Raw genomic sequence first — 15,478 nt, 5'->3', positions numbered from 1 at the left:
TTCGGCTCGTTCGTTAAGAAACGAACACGAGCTTATTTCAAACAAACTAAATTTTAAATGAACCGAACACGAACACAAGCTTTGTTCTTTCGTGTTCGGTTCGTTTACACCCCTAATCTGTGGCTTAGGTTGGTCAATATGACGGCAATCCTCCTGTCAATCCTTTTTTAGGGCTTATATTCTAGTTGTTTCGTCAGAAAATTCAACTGCTTATCACTAATGATCAGCTGCTAAAGTCTGTGAATTTATATTTCCGGGCATTATTATTTTTTTTTGTTTTTTATATAAAAACCCTTTCTTGTTAATAGAAATAAAAAGGATACAAAATAGAATTGTAAGATAAATCGTTTAAAAAAAATGTATCGCTAAGCAGTACTTACAGAAAGAGCGAGAGGCTTGCTGGGAAGGTTTAAATCTCTTCGTTTTTTTTACAATCATCGATGTATTTTGTCTCCATGATTATATTCCATCCAAAAATAAGCTTGAGATAGCGTTGAACCAAAATTTTTTGTCATTCTTGATTGGATTAGAAAAGCATCTATTGTTCCTTTCCTTCCAAAAATGCTCTAAATAGCTGAGTGGAAGAAATGTTTCAAACATCTTTAGCATTGTCTTAAATTAAAGTCTCTATTAGAGTTGAAGGTAATATAATTATTGGAAGCCCTAAAAGGTGATTAGATGCATCCTGACACTACAGGATAATTTATAGTTGATGAATATATGAGAATCATCCTTGGATTGTGAATTTCACAATACCAATGTAGAGTTATTGAAGCCCAAATGAGATAAAAAAATTTGATTGGAAAGTACTGCTAAAGAAAATAGTTTTCTAAGGGACTAAGGCCTCCTAAATCCAAGAATATGGAGTTATAATACCACCATGCATTGAGAAGGAATACAAGAAATTGGCTAAAGGGTTGTTTTGGTTATATTTATAATAGTTTAGAATTGTTTGTAAAATAAATGTAGGACTATATATTTTCTTGTTTGGTTTGAATTCAATGTAAAATGTGCTCACTAGCGGCTATGTATGTAAATTAGTGCTATGTATGTAAATATGAGAATTTATGTGTGAAATATGTAAATACATAAGAATTGTGTGCTAGGTATGTAAACTTTTCTATTATTTTTTTTGGTGATATTGGACCACAGTGAAAGATCTCCTAAACATATTTGGCTCATTAATATTAAAGAGAATTTTTGAATCAATAAAGAAGCCCGAAGTTAGTTTAGAACTATTTGTAGATTTCTCTTGTAAGGTTTTTGACGGGATGAGCTCCAGCATCCTGCGATCTCGCGTTGAGGGATCGAAGCAGGACAAATCACGTCCCACTATAGTCTCGATAGCAAGATTTTTGTGAATATTAGTGTTGTCCGGTTGTGGAATTCCGTAATACCACAAGATTTAAATCTCCCATCACGTTCGCATCTTCATTAGGGAATTTTACTTTTTTTTGGTTTATTTTCTATTTTTAATTTCTATTTAGGGTTATTTTTTTTGGGAGATTTACGTACATACCACATAATTCTTTATAATTTACGTATCTAACACCTAAAGTTTGCTTTTTATGTGCCTACCATTGAAAACTACCAAACAAGTCAAATATACCACACAACCATAACTCTGTTAAATTGAAACACTAGCCCGTCAAGCTCCTTGAGGAAGTCTGACCTTGGCAGTGACCATACAAAGATGTTGCACATTCCTCTGCACCCAAAATTCTTCCTTTGTTGTCGCTATATGGCGTTTCCATTTCTTTTCCAACCCAAATTTATCCACGTGCTTTCATTTCCCGCCGCAGAATTCGATCTCATCAACCCAAATCTAGCTTCAGAGCCTCTCACCGCATCTATGTCAAGATTGTGTAGGGTGGTTCCCCAAAAACTTTGATTCCCACTTTTTCTTTACAAGCTTCAGTGATCTTCCGCACCGGTAAGCCTTGTGGAATATTTGCCTTGAACAGAGTTCTCAAATCTTTAAGGGAGGTGCTTCATGCTGCAACTGAGCTGACATGGGAAAGGTGTTGGAGAAGAGAAGTGTTACAAGTTAATTTGCTTGACGTTATATGGATGGAAGAAGGTGATTTCTCATTTAGTTGTGGGTAGGAAAGGGATGGTGGTGGATGATTCTTTCTTGAGGGAAAAGTTAGCTGGAGGTTCGTCTCTGTCGAAGAGCTCGAAGAAGAAGACGATTGGCTAGTGTTTCTATTAAACGAAGTTACAACTGGATGGTATATTTGACGTGTTTTGTAGTTTTGGATGGTAGACATGTAAAAAAAAACTTCATGTTTTAGATATGTAAATTAAAAATAATTTTGTGGTCTGTATGTAAATACCCCTATTTTCTATTAGCTAACTATTTATGTGTTATTTTTTCTATTTTTGAGATTTTCTCTTTTTGTGTAATTTGGAGACATATTTCTTTCCTAAGAAGTGATGCATCATCTTTCTTTTTCATTTAATGTGTTTATAGCTTGTTTAGGAGCAGGCAGAGTAACCTCCTTGACACAATAGCGTCCCACACGAGATTCATAATCCCGTTTCTATAAGATGCCCCATTCCTACACACTGATCTTGCAACCCCGATAGCACAATTTTCGTGATTCCAGCAGATTTGATATGGTGTGATTCTGTTTGTCGTGGAAACGTCAATCCCGCGATTGCGGTATAGGAGAACGGGCAATTATCATCCCGTTATTACATTTCACTTGGATTTTTGCATTTTCTAGTTTATTTCCTATCTTTTTTCTTATAGTTAGGGTTCTTTCTCGCAAGAGACTATTTTTATATTTATTTCTTCTTATTCTATGAGACTTTTGCTATTATTATTATGTTTGGGAAATGTTATCTCTTTTATATTTTTTAGAGTGCTTTAACATTCCCTTTTGCAAGCGGTGTGCCTGTATCTGGCTCGGGAACTTGTAGTGGAATCTCTTCAACATTTTTATCTCATTTGTTTTGGTGTTCTCGTTGTTATTTTTAGCCTGGACAATAGTCGAATAATATCTATCCTTGGCCAAATTGTTGTTGGACTCGTGTATTCTTTTCCCCTTGCCATTCACAACCACCTTCCCGTAGAACCCAATTTTGTAACACCTTCTAGGAACCCTTGAATGGTATCATTTACTTTTAGGGCTTGTCAAACCCTAAATTTTTAGTGATCGTCATATTTCTACCCCTAAACCAAGAATTCATACAACTTAACCTAACGCACTTAGCAAAAAATAAATTTCCATCGTCCCCCTATCCCTAGCCTTTGCCTTAACCCTAAACCTTGTTTTTCTTTTTAGTCAAAATTTTCATTGAAAGAACGAGACATGATACCTCCAAGGAGAAACTCTCAACAAGGTAAGAGCTTACCATGGAAGACATGCAAAAAAAAATCCGTCATATGCAGCAGGGCTTGCTGCCTATAAGGAGAAATTTTGTGAGATCACCTATATACATAACAGTGACTTGATAGATTTAGAGGAGGAAGTGAATCCCTTATGTTGAACAATTTTTTGTGATGAAGTACCTATACCTTACGATTTGGCATGAAATATCAGAGAAGTCAAGATTTTGGAATGAAGATTGATTTGACAGTTTTTTACAGTCGCATGATTCCAAATGAATTTACTGAGTGGCTTTAAGCAATAGAATGAATCTATGAGTATAAGATTGTTCTCTTGGATAGAAAGGTCAAGATAGCCTCCATTAAGTTAAAGAAGAGTGAATCTTTGTGGTTGAAGAATTTGAAATATCTTCGACAGCAGAAAGGGAAAAGTAAAATCACGACTTGCAATATAAATACTTTCTTCCACATTATTAACATGATATATTCATAAAACACTAGTTTTGATTGAGAGATTCTTCTGTGGAGCACATAATTGAATTTCATTAACTCATGTTCAAATGTGAGTTGGTGGAACTAGATAAGCGGATGATAGTATGATATTGTGGAGGATTGAGGTCATTTATTAGAAGTGTGGTGCAATAATGGCCGTGTTGGTCCTCATTCGATGTACATATCTTAGCTTTGAAAGTGAAAAAATAACGTCACCAGGTGAGATTCACATAGAGTTCAACATCAGGATCAAACAAAATGAGCGCACCCAATAGAGCATCCCAACCAACCCCACCCAAGGAAAAATAAGTCAGAATTGAGAAAAAATGAAGCCCTCTAACACTCCCAAATCCGTTCCAGCGAAAAAGTACTTAGTGTGCTATGAATTTGGCACATTGCATCTGATTTCCTATATAGGAGGGTGAACTCCTTCACTGAATAGGGAGTAGTTGAAGAAGTACATAATGACACAGGAGACACTAAAGAAGGTGAGGACACAAAGGAGTACCAGCTTCTAGCTGATAAGGGTGAGATGCTAGTGATTCAATCTAACAGCCTTTGTTGAAGGAGTTTCCGAATATCCTGGCTGACCGTTTTTTTTATCGTAGATGGTTGCCAATGGAGGTAGTTTAACATGTCATAGATTTCATTCCAGAGCTGAGTCTTCCAGTTAAACTTATTTATCTGATCAGCCAGCCAAGTCTGATGAGTGAGAGAAGCATGTTACAGATCTTAAGCTCAAGATTTGGTTTGTGAGAATACCCTTTTATGTGCAGTTATTGCTCTGGTTGTGCCAATAAACGATGACTACTTATTCTATCAGGATAGTTTTTTGAATAATGTACATTTCAAAGAGTTGCATGAAATTGACATGAGCATAGATTTTGTAGTGGAGTTATCTTAGAAACAACAAGGCAATGATTGTTATGATTGTACTAAATCAATTCCAGAAACCTCTAGAGAAAAAGGTGAAACCTCTCCTATTCGTGGAGAATGATGCGAGAACGTTTTGCTTGAGATCCATGGTCTCATGCTAGTAAGACACTACGTTCTTACGGGTTTCGCGAATGTCGCAATCCCGATCGCTAGATTTTCATAATTCTAGGATATTGCAAGCTCAATCAATCTCGCTTGATTCCTTCTGTCTCAGAAATGTTAATATCGTGAACACGATATAGGCGAACGAGCAATTATCATCCCGTTATTAAATTTCATGTGAATGTTTGTCTTCTCTAGATTATTTCCTCTTTCTTTTCTTCTTATTACGGTTCTTTCTAGCAACAGACTATTTATATTTTTATTTTTTTCTATTCGGGGGACTTTTGCTATTGTGTTTTCAATATGTTCTGTGTTGTATGCTTTTTGGAGTGCTGTATCATTTCTTTTTGTAAGTGGTGTGTATCTTGCTCAGGAACATGTGGTGGAACTTTCCCGACATCAGTATCTCATTGTTTATAGTTTTCTTTGTAGTTTCTAGTAGGGGCGGTAGTCGAATGATGTTTATCCTCGTTTAAACGCCATCGAACTCACACATTCTCTTGCCATTGCCATTCCACAACCATGTCCCTGCAAAATTTGATTCTAGGAGCCCTATTTGTCTTTCCTACGTCTAAACTTAAAAATTGTATAACCTAAACATTCGACCAACTAAATATCCTAATAGTTCTTATCATATCCTACTTCAACTCTAAATATTTAAAAGCTAAACCCTTACCTTCACCAAAAATTTACCTCGACACCTATCACCAAAATCCTAAACTCTTGGCCAACCATTAATCTACAATTCTACCTTCGCAGAAACTGTGATCAGTAGAAAAGGACTAAATGCCATGCAATGCAGTGCCTAAGTGTTTACGATGGAAGACATGCAAAAGTAAATCCTCCAAGTGCAACAAAGCTTTGTCGCCTTTGAGAGGAGTCAACTTGGAGATGTTCCCAATCGGTTTAATGGTGATTTGCTAGAACAACAACAACAACAACAAGCTTTTATCTCACTAAGTGTAGTAGTCTACATGAATCTTTTTTTTCCATTGTGTCCTATTGAGTGTCTTATTTTTATTTAATTCTAATAGATTAAGGTATTTTTTTATACAATTTACCCGAGTCATTTTAGGTCTACCTCTGCCTTTCTTAACATAAGTTGGATGTAAAACATCTACTCTCCTAACCTGATCGTCAGATGGTCGACGATTAATGTGACCAAACCATCTAAGACGACCCTATTCTTGTCAGTCACTGGAGTTACACCAATCCTTTCACATATAGATTTGTTTTGCATTTTACCTCTAAGTGTCAAGCCACTCATCCACCCAAGCATTTTTTTCTAAGCAAATCTTAACTTTGTTTTATGTTTCTCTTTTAAAGACCAACATTCTGTGCCACAAAGTATTTCAGGTCTCACCACCATCTTATAAAATTTTCTTTTTAGTATAAACGATGTTTTTCTATCACACAATAGGCCTGATGCATTCTTTCATTTCAACCAATTTGAATTCTACTAATAGCATCCCCATCTATATCACCATTACTTTGAACAATAGGCCTCTAAAATGTTCACTTTTTAATAATTTGATCACCCATAGTTATAACTCTGCCACCAGAGCTACTACTACTAAAATTACACTAAGAAGTTTTCAGTGATGAATAACTAATATTTAGACGATTTGGGATAGAGTACCAGAGAAATCAGGATTTTGGATTGAAGATTGACATATCGGATTTTGAAATGACATGGATCTAGACAAGTTCATTGAGGTGCTCCATATAGTAGAATGAGTCTTTGAGTACAAGGATGTTGCATTTGACAGAAGGGTGAAGTTTGTCGTCATTATGTTAAAGTAGAGTGCATATAATATTAAAATATTTGAAGCTCTTATGCCATCATGATGGAAAAAATAAAATTATCAACTATTTTAAGATTTAAAGAGAGATGCAACGAAAATATCTGCCTTCACATTACCGATAGGATATAGTCGTAAAATTTCACAACCTAAATTTGAGGCTTCTTCTTTGGAGTATATAATTGAATTTGATCTATTTGTGCTGATATGTGAGTTGGTGGAACCAAAGTAACACATACTGATGATGTATCTTGGAGGACTAAAGCTATATATTAGTAGTGTTATGTAGTTGCAGCCGTATTTGTCCCTATTTGATATACAGGCCATAAATTTGAAGGTGGAGAAACAATAATGTCACTAGGTGACCGCCACACCTTCTAGGAAAAGCTTAACTCCAGAATCAGGCATCAGGAGGACACCTATTAAAGCAACCAAGTTGATGTTATCTGAGAAAAAAATTAGTTCAGAGTGGAGAAAAGGTGAAGACCACCAACATTGCCAAATTCATTATAGCTAGGAAGTGCTTCAAGTGCTGCGCTTTTGGGCATATTGCATCTGATTGTTCAAACAGGAGATTAATTTTTTTTTCAATGAGCCTGTAGCAATTGAAGAAATGGACATTGACACATGAGAGAATGAAGAAGTCAAAGAGGATTGAGTATCAAATTCCAGTCGACAAGGGAGATATGATTGTGATTTGACGGGTTCTTCAAGCTGAGCCCATGAGAGAGCATTAGTGGCTCCACTACAACATCTTTCTCACAGGCTGTACCGTGAAGGAAAATGTGTGCGATCTCATTTTCGATGGAGACAATTGTGAAAATGTGATATCTAAATAAATGGTGGACAAGTTGATCTTCAATACACCGAAGTATTCTCAGTCATCTTACCTGTGTCGTTGAAGAAGAGGAATAAGATTAGTGCTGAAAAGTGGCCTCTTGGATTTGAGGTCTCTCGTTTGGTGGAGAGCCCGCAGAAACAAAATTACAACTTTTTCTAAATGAAGCTACAGTAGGGCATCCAATAGACCAAGTAAAAGGGTTTGCAAGCAAGAAATCCATGTACCAATTTAGTGTCTGAAGTTTGTTTCTTGATGTAGCTTCTAAGAACTTAAAATTTGAGAATGATTCTTTGGCTCAAAAAATTTGACTAACTTGGGATTTGAAGGAGTTTAGAAACACCAAATAGTTTTAAATAAATACCAACAAAGATTAGCAAATGACCAAAACCTGAATTCGAATTTGAGAGGACTTTTAAGGCATATTTTATGACAGGATTAATGTCCAAAACTTTAGCAGATATTGATGTCTGTATTCCAAAAAAGCTATTTTCATTTGTAGTAGATCTTCGAGAAATTGTGACTATGGAGATAAAAACTTTAATATCAAATTTCTAGGATTTGCTTAAACAATTTATGCTTCAATGTATTGTTGTTTAGCTTATTTTACGTCAAAGTTTGCTCCCACATGTATAACTTCCCTTACAGAACCTTTCTTTTGATATTTTTTTATATTTGATTGTCTGGAGCTTTAAATACCAGACTTCTATTGAAAAAAGCTTGTGGTTTGAACGAGTGATGCACTGAAATTTCTGTTTAATATGTTTCAAATCTTTGATTTATGTAAACTTTTGTATTTAAATTTATTTGTTAAATTATATGACCGGATAATGTTCCCATCTCACTGCGACGAAAGTTTTTTCAGTTCTTTGGAACGAGCAATGTGAAATATGCAAGATTATGTTTTGGCCTAATTGGAGGGCTTTGTTCTAGTGAACAAGTCTCTTGTTCCATCTTAAACTTGTAATATGCATCATGACTTAACAATCTTGTCCACTCGAGTCCTCATATTTAGGTCTTATAAATTTGTAGTACATTCGGGACCAACTTGAAGAATTGGAAGCTTCCATAAAGCAGTCTTGGGTGGCTATTCAAACTGGTAAGTTTCTTTACTTGAGCAGGTCAGTTTCGTCTGCTTTTTAGCATTTATTCACATATTGTAAATCTCAGATTTGGTGGCAAATCATCTTTCAAGAGATTATCTAATTCAGCTGTCTTGATTTACATCAATAATATATTTTAAAACTAACTTAGTTGTTTATTTTGAGCAACAATTATCTAATGGAGTTTTCTGAAAGAACCCTTTCTTATATCTATAAAATGGATGTAGCTCTCTCATTTTAACATGAGCTGCAATTTGGCAGAATTTTTTTAACCCATCACTTCAATTTTTTTTTGGACATTGCACTTCTTGTATCATATATCTGATTTGAATGATAAAAAATATCATTTTCTCAATGGAACTACAGGCATCATCAACATCATGTTTATGCCCTTGTGGGCATCTATTGCGATGAGCATTTAATGGGGAAGGAGGTGATGCCACCTCAAATATCAAAAGATGTTCTGATGTAGGATGCACCCATGTTAGGCTGCAAGCCTAGAGGCTTATCATTTCTGTAAAAATACGCTAGGATTTAAAACTAAGCTGTGAACATGCTGAAAATATGAGAAACTTTATTACATTGTCAACTAGAAAAATGATACGGAGTTCTTAATCATGTCCTGTATCTATTTGTTCTATTCAAAACATTACTTAGCGTCACCACTGGCTTGAATAATGTCAAATCTAGTTGAGAACATTTGTTCTATTCATATGTTCTAGAATAATATCAGATCTATTTATTTGATCTGTTCATGTATTTATTTTACAGTATATGATATTTCATCAAAATATTGCAAAGAGATGGGAAGGTGGATTCTAAACTATCAAACGAAGTATCTATGATAATTAATTTCTCAAACAATATATTAGAAGGATTACTGGCAAACATGGGGTTGGATTGTGATATTCTTTTACTTTCAATGCGGCATGAGTGGCTTGAATCTAAAAAAAAAAAAACATTTTCTACAATATTATGCCATATTTTATTGTTGGGCAATTTCTTGCATACAACCCTAATATTAGCTATGTATAAATCAATACCTTACCTCTATTTGTCAAATTCCAACCCAATTATTGTCATTCACAATAATACTCTTAGCTTTTATTTTTTGGAAAAATTACACACATGCCGCATAATTCTTATGTCTTTACTTATTTAACACCTAAAATTTGATATTTACATTTATAACACTTTGGTTTTATAAAATTACGCATGACGAGGCGTATTTCATTTTTTAAAAATTAAAAAGAGTGGTATGATTAAAATTTAGTTATTATGCATGTAAACATTTAGCTTTAGGTTTAGATATGTAAATATATAAGAATTGTGTGGTATGTAAGTAAATTACCCTTATTTATTTATCTTCTGTCCAATTTTCAGTGTTTTGGTTGCAATGCATGTAAATGTAAGGATTTAACAGTTTATAAATATTCATGATTTTAGTTTTATAGCGATGATGCTTCCTTTATAGTTCAGTTCTTTATATGATTTTTTTTTTTTTTTTTTTTTTTTTGTCTCTGACAGCGAATCATCAAATTTATGGATACAAGGAGGAATTCACGTACTCTAAAGAATCAGTTGATGAACTGTTTACTGTATTTGATGACATCAGAACTAGTGCCATTGGTGCAAGTGATGTGATCCTTGACTTTATAGGTGAGTAGACTTTTTCTGTGTGTTTGTCATCGGGCACCGGCATTGTCTACTTCTTGGATAAAGTTGAATCTTATTAGGGTAAATATGTGGTGCCTTGGTTTTCTTCATAAATTGGTAATTAATAATTATATTGTATTTGATAATAACTTGCCTTTCTATCACACTAGTTTTTTTTATTACATTTCAATTCATCAAATTTGTTTTCTTCAAGTTTTCGTAAGTACTATTTGATTTGATACCAGAACTAGTTCAGAATTCAGCAGAAATGAAAGCAATTTTTTATTAAGCAAGGAATTAGGGGTTACAACATGACACAAACTTGAAAAGGAAAATATAACAACACTAATCTCTGGCTAGGGCCGGAAGAGAAGACCCAAGGGCGGTGATAGCGTCGGCAAAGTGTTAAGGAGGTGGGGAAGGCCTAGTGGCTGTATGGTGGGTTAGGAAGGGGCTTGGTAGGCTGTTAGTGGGCTGGATAGCACTGATTGTTGCAAGGGAAGGGATGGCAGGGTGCGGGGAGATGGCCGAGGCACTGCATAGCAATGGCTGCTGCTGGCAAGGGAGGACAGGTGGCTGGTAGGTGAATTGGAGGCTGGACCGCAGGCTCACAGCAGTTGAAGGGGACAGCAGAGCAGCTGGAAGGAGATGGAGTGGCCGGCTGTTAAGGGAGGTGAAGGGAAGGGTTAGGGAAGGAGAAGAGAGAGGAAACAACACCATGTCAAAGGAGAAGAGAGAGGAAACAACACCATTTCATCTCAATGCAGGATACAGCCGAAGCACCACCCATCATCAGATACAACCCTAACAAGGGAGAATCTAAAACAGTAACACAACAAAAACTAACACTAATTCTAACAAACATACATATAAATAGATTCGGCGGGGAGGCGGTTGGTGGCAATTTCCGGCTCTAAGAAAGGCAAGGGAGGCAGTTGGTGGCAATTTCCGGCTCTAAGAAAGGCAAGGAAGGCAGGAATGGGGAAAAGAGAGGAGGGCGGGGTGAGAGCGGCACATACCGATCCTAAGAATGTTGATCGATCCAGCCTCCAGGTCAGTTCAGCTGGCCTCTTATCATCTCTCGTACCTGCCTCGAGAAACGCCTCGCGACACCTCCCATCCTCTCTATCACTATTAGAAAGGAAGTTGATTTTTAGAAGAGACAAGCTAGTAATATATATAGCAATGTACCCACGATAAGCAAAGAAATATTCCCAAAATAACAGGTTAATAACAACCTTGTAAATTGCTGCAATTGACCTGCTAAACAAGTAGAGAATCGGGGTACATTATACCTATTTTAGATAATTACAGTGATGGAAATACAATGATAGCAAAATATAGATACAACAATTAAGGAATAAGCAGGCACACACCCCATTGTGATTCAAAGACAACTAAAAACACTTGTTTTTCTCTCTTTTTCTTGACATTACCTGACACCACATTGCAGCGATGCGCATGAGCTCCCTCATTTAGCCCATTATTTTTTTTGTAATTTTTTTAATCCAAATGCCATTCATTTTATTTCTCTGTTGTTTATTTGTTGTCTATTTAATGCTTAATTTTGCTTGCTTTATTATAGTTTATACCTAGCAATGTGGTGTTAATACGTCATTGCTTTTAATTTTTCATTATTGTTGTTTTTGTTCAATTTGCAAAACTATCATATATTTTAGCCACATTGCTACATTCGATTATTTGCATTTTTGATTGATTTTTACAACCCTGATAGTTTTGTTTACAGATTTAATTATTTTCATTTCCTTGATTTTTTTTTTATTCTTATTGTCTTTTGTCAGGCTTCATGTAAGCTAAAGTAAAATTATATATATATATATATATATAAGAGAGAGAGAGAGAGAGAGAGAGAGAGATCATTTAAAATTGCCTTTTTTATTAGAATTTCTTTGTTTGATGAGTTATGACTAAATTATTCAGTTTTTTTTATCGTTTTGCACTATTTTGAAAATAGTGAATGCTATGCAATGCATTTTGTGCCACTTAATGGGGCTTTTGAACCATGTTGTACTATCTGCTTTTGACAATTATGGATTATGCAAAGGGATTTACATTTCATAGATCGGAGATCACTAACAATATAAAATTTTTCTTTCAAGGTTTAAACTAGAATGCATTAAAAATTGAACTGAAATGGTAGTGCAATTAACTAAAAAAATCCAAAGAATTTAGTGTGTTAATCAAACCATGTAAAATCAGCTAGCAATTGAAAATTTTCATTGAATTTAAAATTTTTTCTGTTTGAAATTTTTAAAAAATAAGGAATTTTAGTAGCATGCCAATAATAATTTTTGTAAGAGGAGTTAAATAAAGAATCGAATTTATAAAAGTAAAAAAAAAAAATATTCAAGTCTCTCATCATTTTTGTGTGTTGAATTTCCCATAATTTGTTACCCACTCCCATACCACATTCGGAGGAATTACACATCCAATATCCACATTGAAAAATAAACATAAACTTTATTGAGTCGAAAACTAAATATTACATAACTAATATTTTTATTGACCCAATGGGGAGTTAATTTAAGATACCAAATCCAGTTCTCAACACAATATCCAAAATATCGCTACTGGCAAAGATGTAACAAAGAAATTGCATGTAGCTGCTTGAAGCATTGTAGAAGGCATATGCAGTCGCAGAAGAGCCATAGGAATATGCTAATCAGTGGTTACAGTTCCATGAGGGCTAAGGTCCCATTTTACACTAAAGTCCTACCAAAGGAGGAGCAAGAATTGGTGGATGCTAAATCCAGCTAAAAAAGGCTGCATGAATAGTTGCTGAATTTTTGCAAGTGCTGCTGTCCCTCAAATATGCTACAATCCCATATAGGATCTGCAAGAATAGACGCAGCTCTATGGGAGGCAGGCAGTCCTACCATAATCCCATCATTGACAGAAGTGTGACCATTGTAATTCATGAGGATAAGGATTGTAAACATATTGAGATGGCTGGGGATTTGAAATGCAGTATGGAGAGGCATTTCCAATTGTGCTCCAAATCGAATTTGATGATAAGCTGTTCAGGAAATAGCAACAATTTTTTGTAGGAGTCATTGGTGATATGGATTTATAAAAGTTTGTATTATGGGTGGCATTTTAACATAAATGTTGTTGTTCTGTTGAAAGCTCTTTTTTTTGGGTAACGCATATCTACTTAGTTTTTACGTATGCTTTAGTATTATATCTATATGCAGTGCACATATATCTATGTTTAACCATATATGAAGGGATCACTATGATAGCTTTGAACAATTGCAATTCCTACTCTAACTGAACGATAATGGGATCACCTTAATACCTTCTGAGCTGTTAAAATCATAATTCATGATTCGTCAATCAGACTAGGTTATCTGCAGTGTCATGAGGCTGTAATTGGCGCTTTTGAGTTTGTTTTTTTTTTTTAAGTTAACCTGTAATATTCAGCTTCAACCACTTATTCACTGTAGATAACACGCATGGTTTGTTGGATTGGGATGGGAATGTCGATCTTCCATTGAATTTGCCTTTTTTTTCAGCTTTCTAGATCCAGAGAATGCTTATAAGTTATAAAGGATGGGGAGGGAGGTTTAGTAAGGTGGTGGAGTGGAGGATATTGATGGAGCTTTTAAAATGACTCACAAATTACTATTTACAAGTGTAAAATACTAATTGGTGATGCTATTATATTTGATGCTCATATGACCTGTCATTGTATATACTGCACTCGAGCTATGACGCATTATTTAGGTAAAATTATTTTGGGACCATGGGTTCAGAGGAATATCCTTGTCAGCACACAACTTGATGCCTCACAAGAAATAAAATAAGAAAAATAAAAATATTTTAACGCTTACAAAGATAGACAGGCTCCTCTAAAAGTGCAAGCTCCTAATTCTTCTGTGAAGGAGCTTGTCCAATCTAGAATAATGAACTAGCTCTTGTGTAAGGCATTAGGCCCCTTGCGATGTGGTGGAAGCTGTTGTTATCTTTCACAAGTTCTTATCTTGAACTAAAATATTTGAACGAGAAGAGTTAGAGCAGGACAATCTAGATTAGTAAGGTTCCTGCCATGCCTGAGCTACCAGGCAATGCAGAACCTTTTTTTTGTTACATTTGCTTTTCAAATCAAAAAGTAATTTGCTATGTTTTTGAAAAATTGTGAAAAAGCGTTGACAATGAGTTTAAACAAGAGGCTCAATTTAAACATTTTTATGTTCTATGCAAATCCCATTTGAAGTAGTTTGTGAAGAAAACGAAGGAGAAAATTATCTTCAGAAACTTATTACAAATCATAAACCATGAGGTTACATATATCGGACAAGTATTCCCTTCTAATTTACAACCTTATCAAATATATCTACCCTAAATATAAAAAGGAAATAATTTTAGAAATATTCATAAATAAAAGCAACATGAAGGGAATAAACTTATCAAGGAGTTTCTTAAATTGTCTACAATCAGAATTTCCTATGTTTTTTATGAATTCCACACCCCTCATCAAGCTGGGTCGTTTATGTTGTATAGACCCAACTTGATATTCAACTCAGTGAAGCTGCCTAGAGGTAAAGCTTTATTGAAGACGTCAACGACTTCAAGATGAGTTGGAATGTAGATCAAGTGAAAATTGTCACTCTGGACATTTTTAAAATGTCTATCAATCTCAATGTTAGCCCTATCATGATGCACATGATCTTTACAATATTGATGGCGGCTTCGCAGTCACAGAACATTTTTTGGGATTGACCGTGGAGTATGCCAACTTATTCAACAACCTTTGGATCCACATTCTTTTGCAAATTCCCATCTCAAGTGTTTTGTACTTAGATTTTGCACTACTTCTAGAGATCGTTGTTTGCTTCTTACTCTTCTATGTGATAAGATTTCTCCATACATAGGGACACTATCCAGTTGTGGATTTTCTGTCTTTGAGCTCTCCTACCCAACTAGCATCAGTGTACACCTCTTTGTTTATGTTGTCTGATTTCTTAAATAAGGTTCATTTGCCACGGTTCTTAAGAAGTCTCAATATTCTGCAAACCATCTCCAAATATTTCTCATTTGGACCATTCATATGTTAACTCACAATGTTGACAGAATAAACAATATCAGGTATCATGTGTTACAGGTAGGTAGGATTTCCCACTAATCTTTGGTATCTATCTTTTTCCATTGATGTCTTTACTTCCTCTGAATGCAACCTTTTGTTAAACTCCAT

General features: G+C 35.0%; 1 protein-coding gene across 2 annotated transcripts in view; it reads left to right on the top strand.

Moving 5' to 3' along the window:
• The window catches only part of LOC110025575, a 161,957-nt gene that overhangs the window by 117,454 nt on the left and 29,025 nt on the right, over window positions 1–15,478 (top strand). For both annotated transcript variants that reach the window (XM_020726169.1, XM_020726243.1), the window contains exons 19-20: window positions 8,537–8,603; window positions 10,135–10,266. In XM_020726169.1, coding sequence (XP_020581828.1) covers window positions 8,537–8,603; window positions 10,135–10,266 — 199 coding nt within the window. The remainder of the gene's footprint in view (window positions 1–8,536; window positions 8,604–10,134; window positions 10,267–15,478) is intronic.

This window comes from Phalaenopsis equestris, unplaced genomic scaffold, assembly GCF_001263595.1.
Source record: "Phalaenopsis equestris unplaced genomic scaffold, ASM126359v1 Scaffold000002, whole genome shotgun sequence".
In the NCBI taxonomy this organism is placed as follows: Eukaryota; Viridiplantae; Streptophyta; class Magnoliopsida; order Asparagales; family Orchidaceae; genus Phalaenopsis; species Phalaenopsis equestris.
This window is presented reverse-complemented; position numbering and strand designations above follow the sequence as displayed.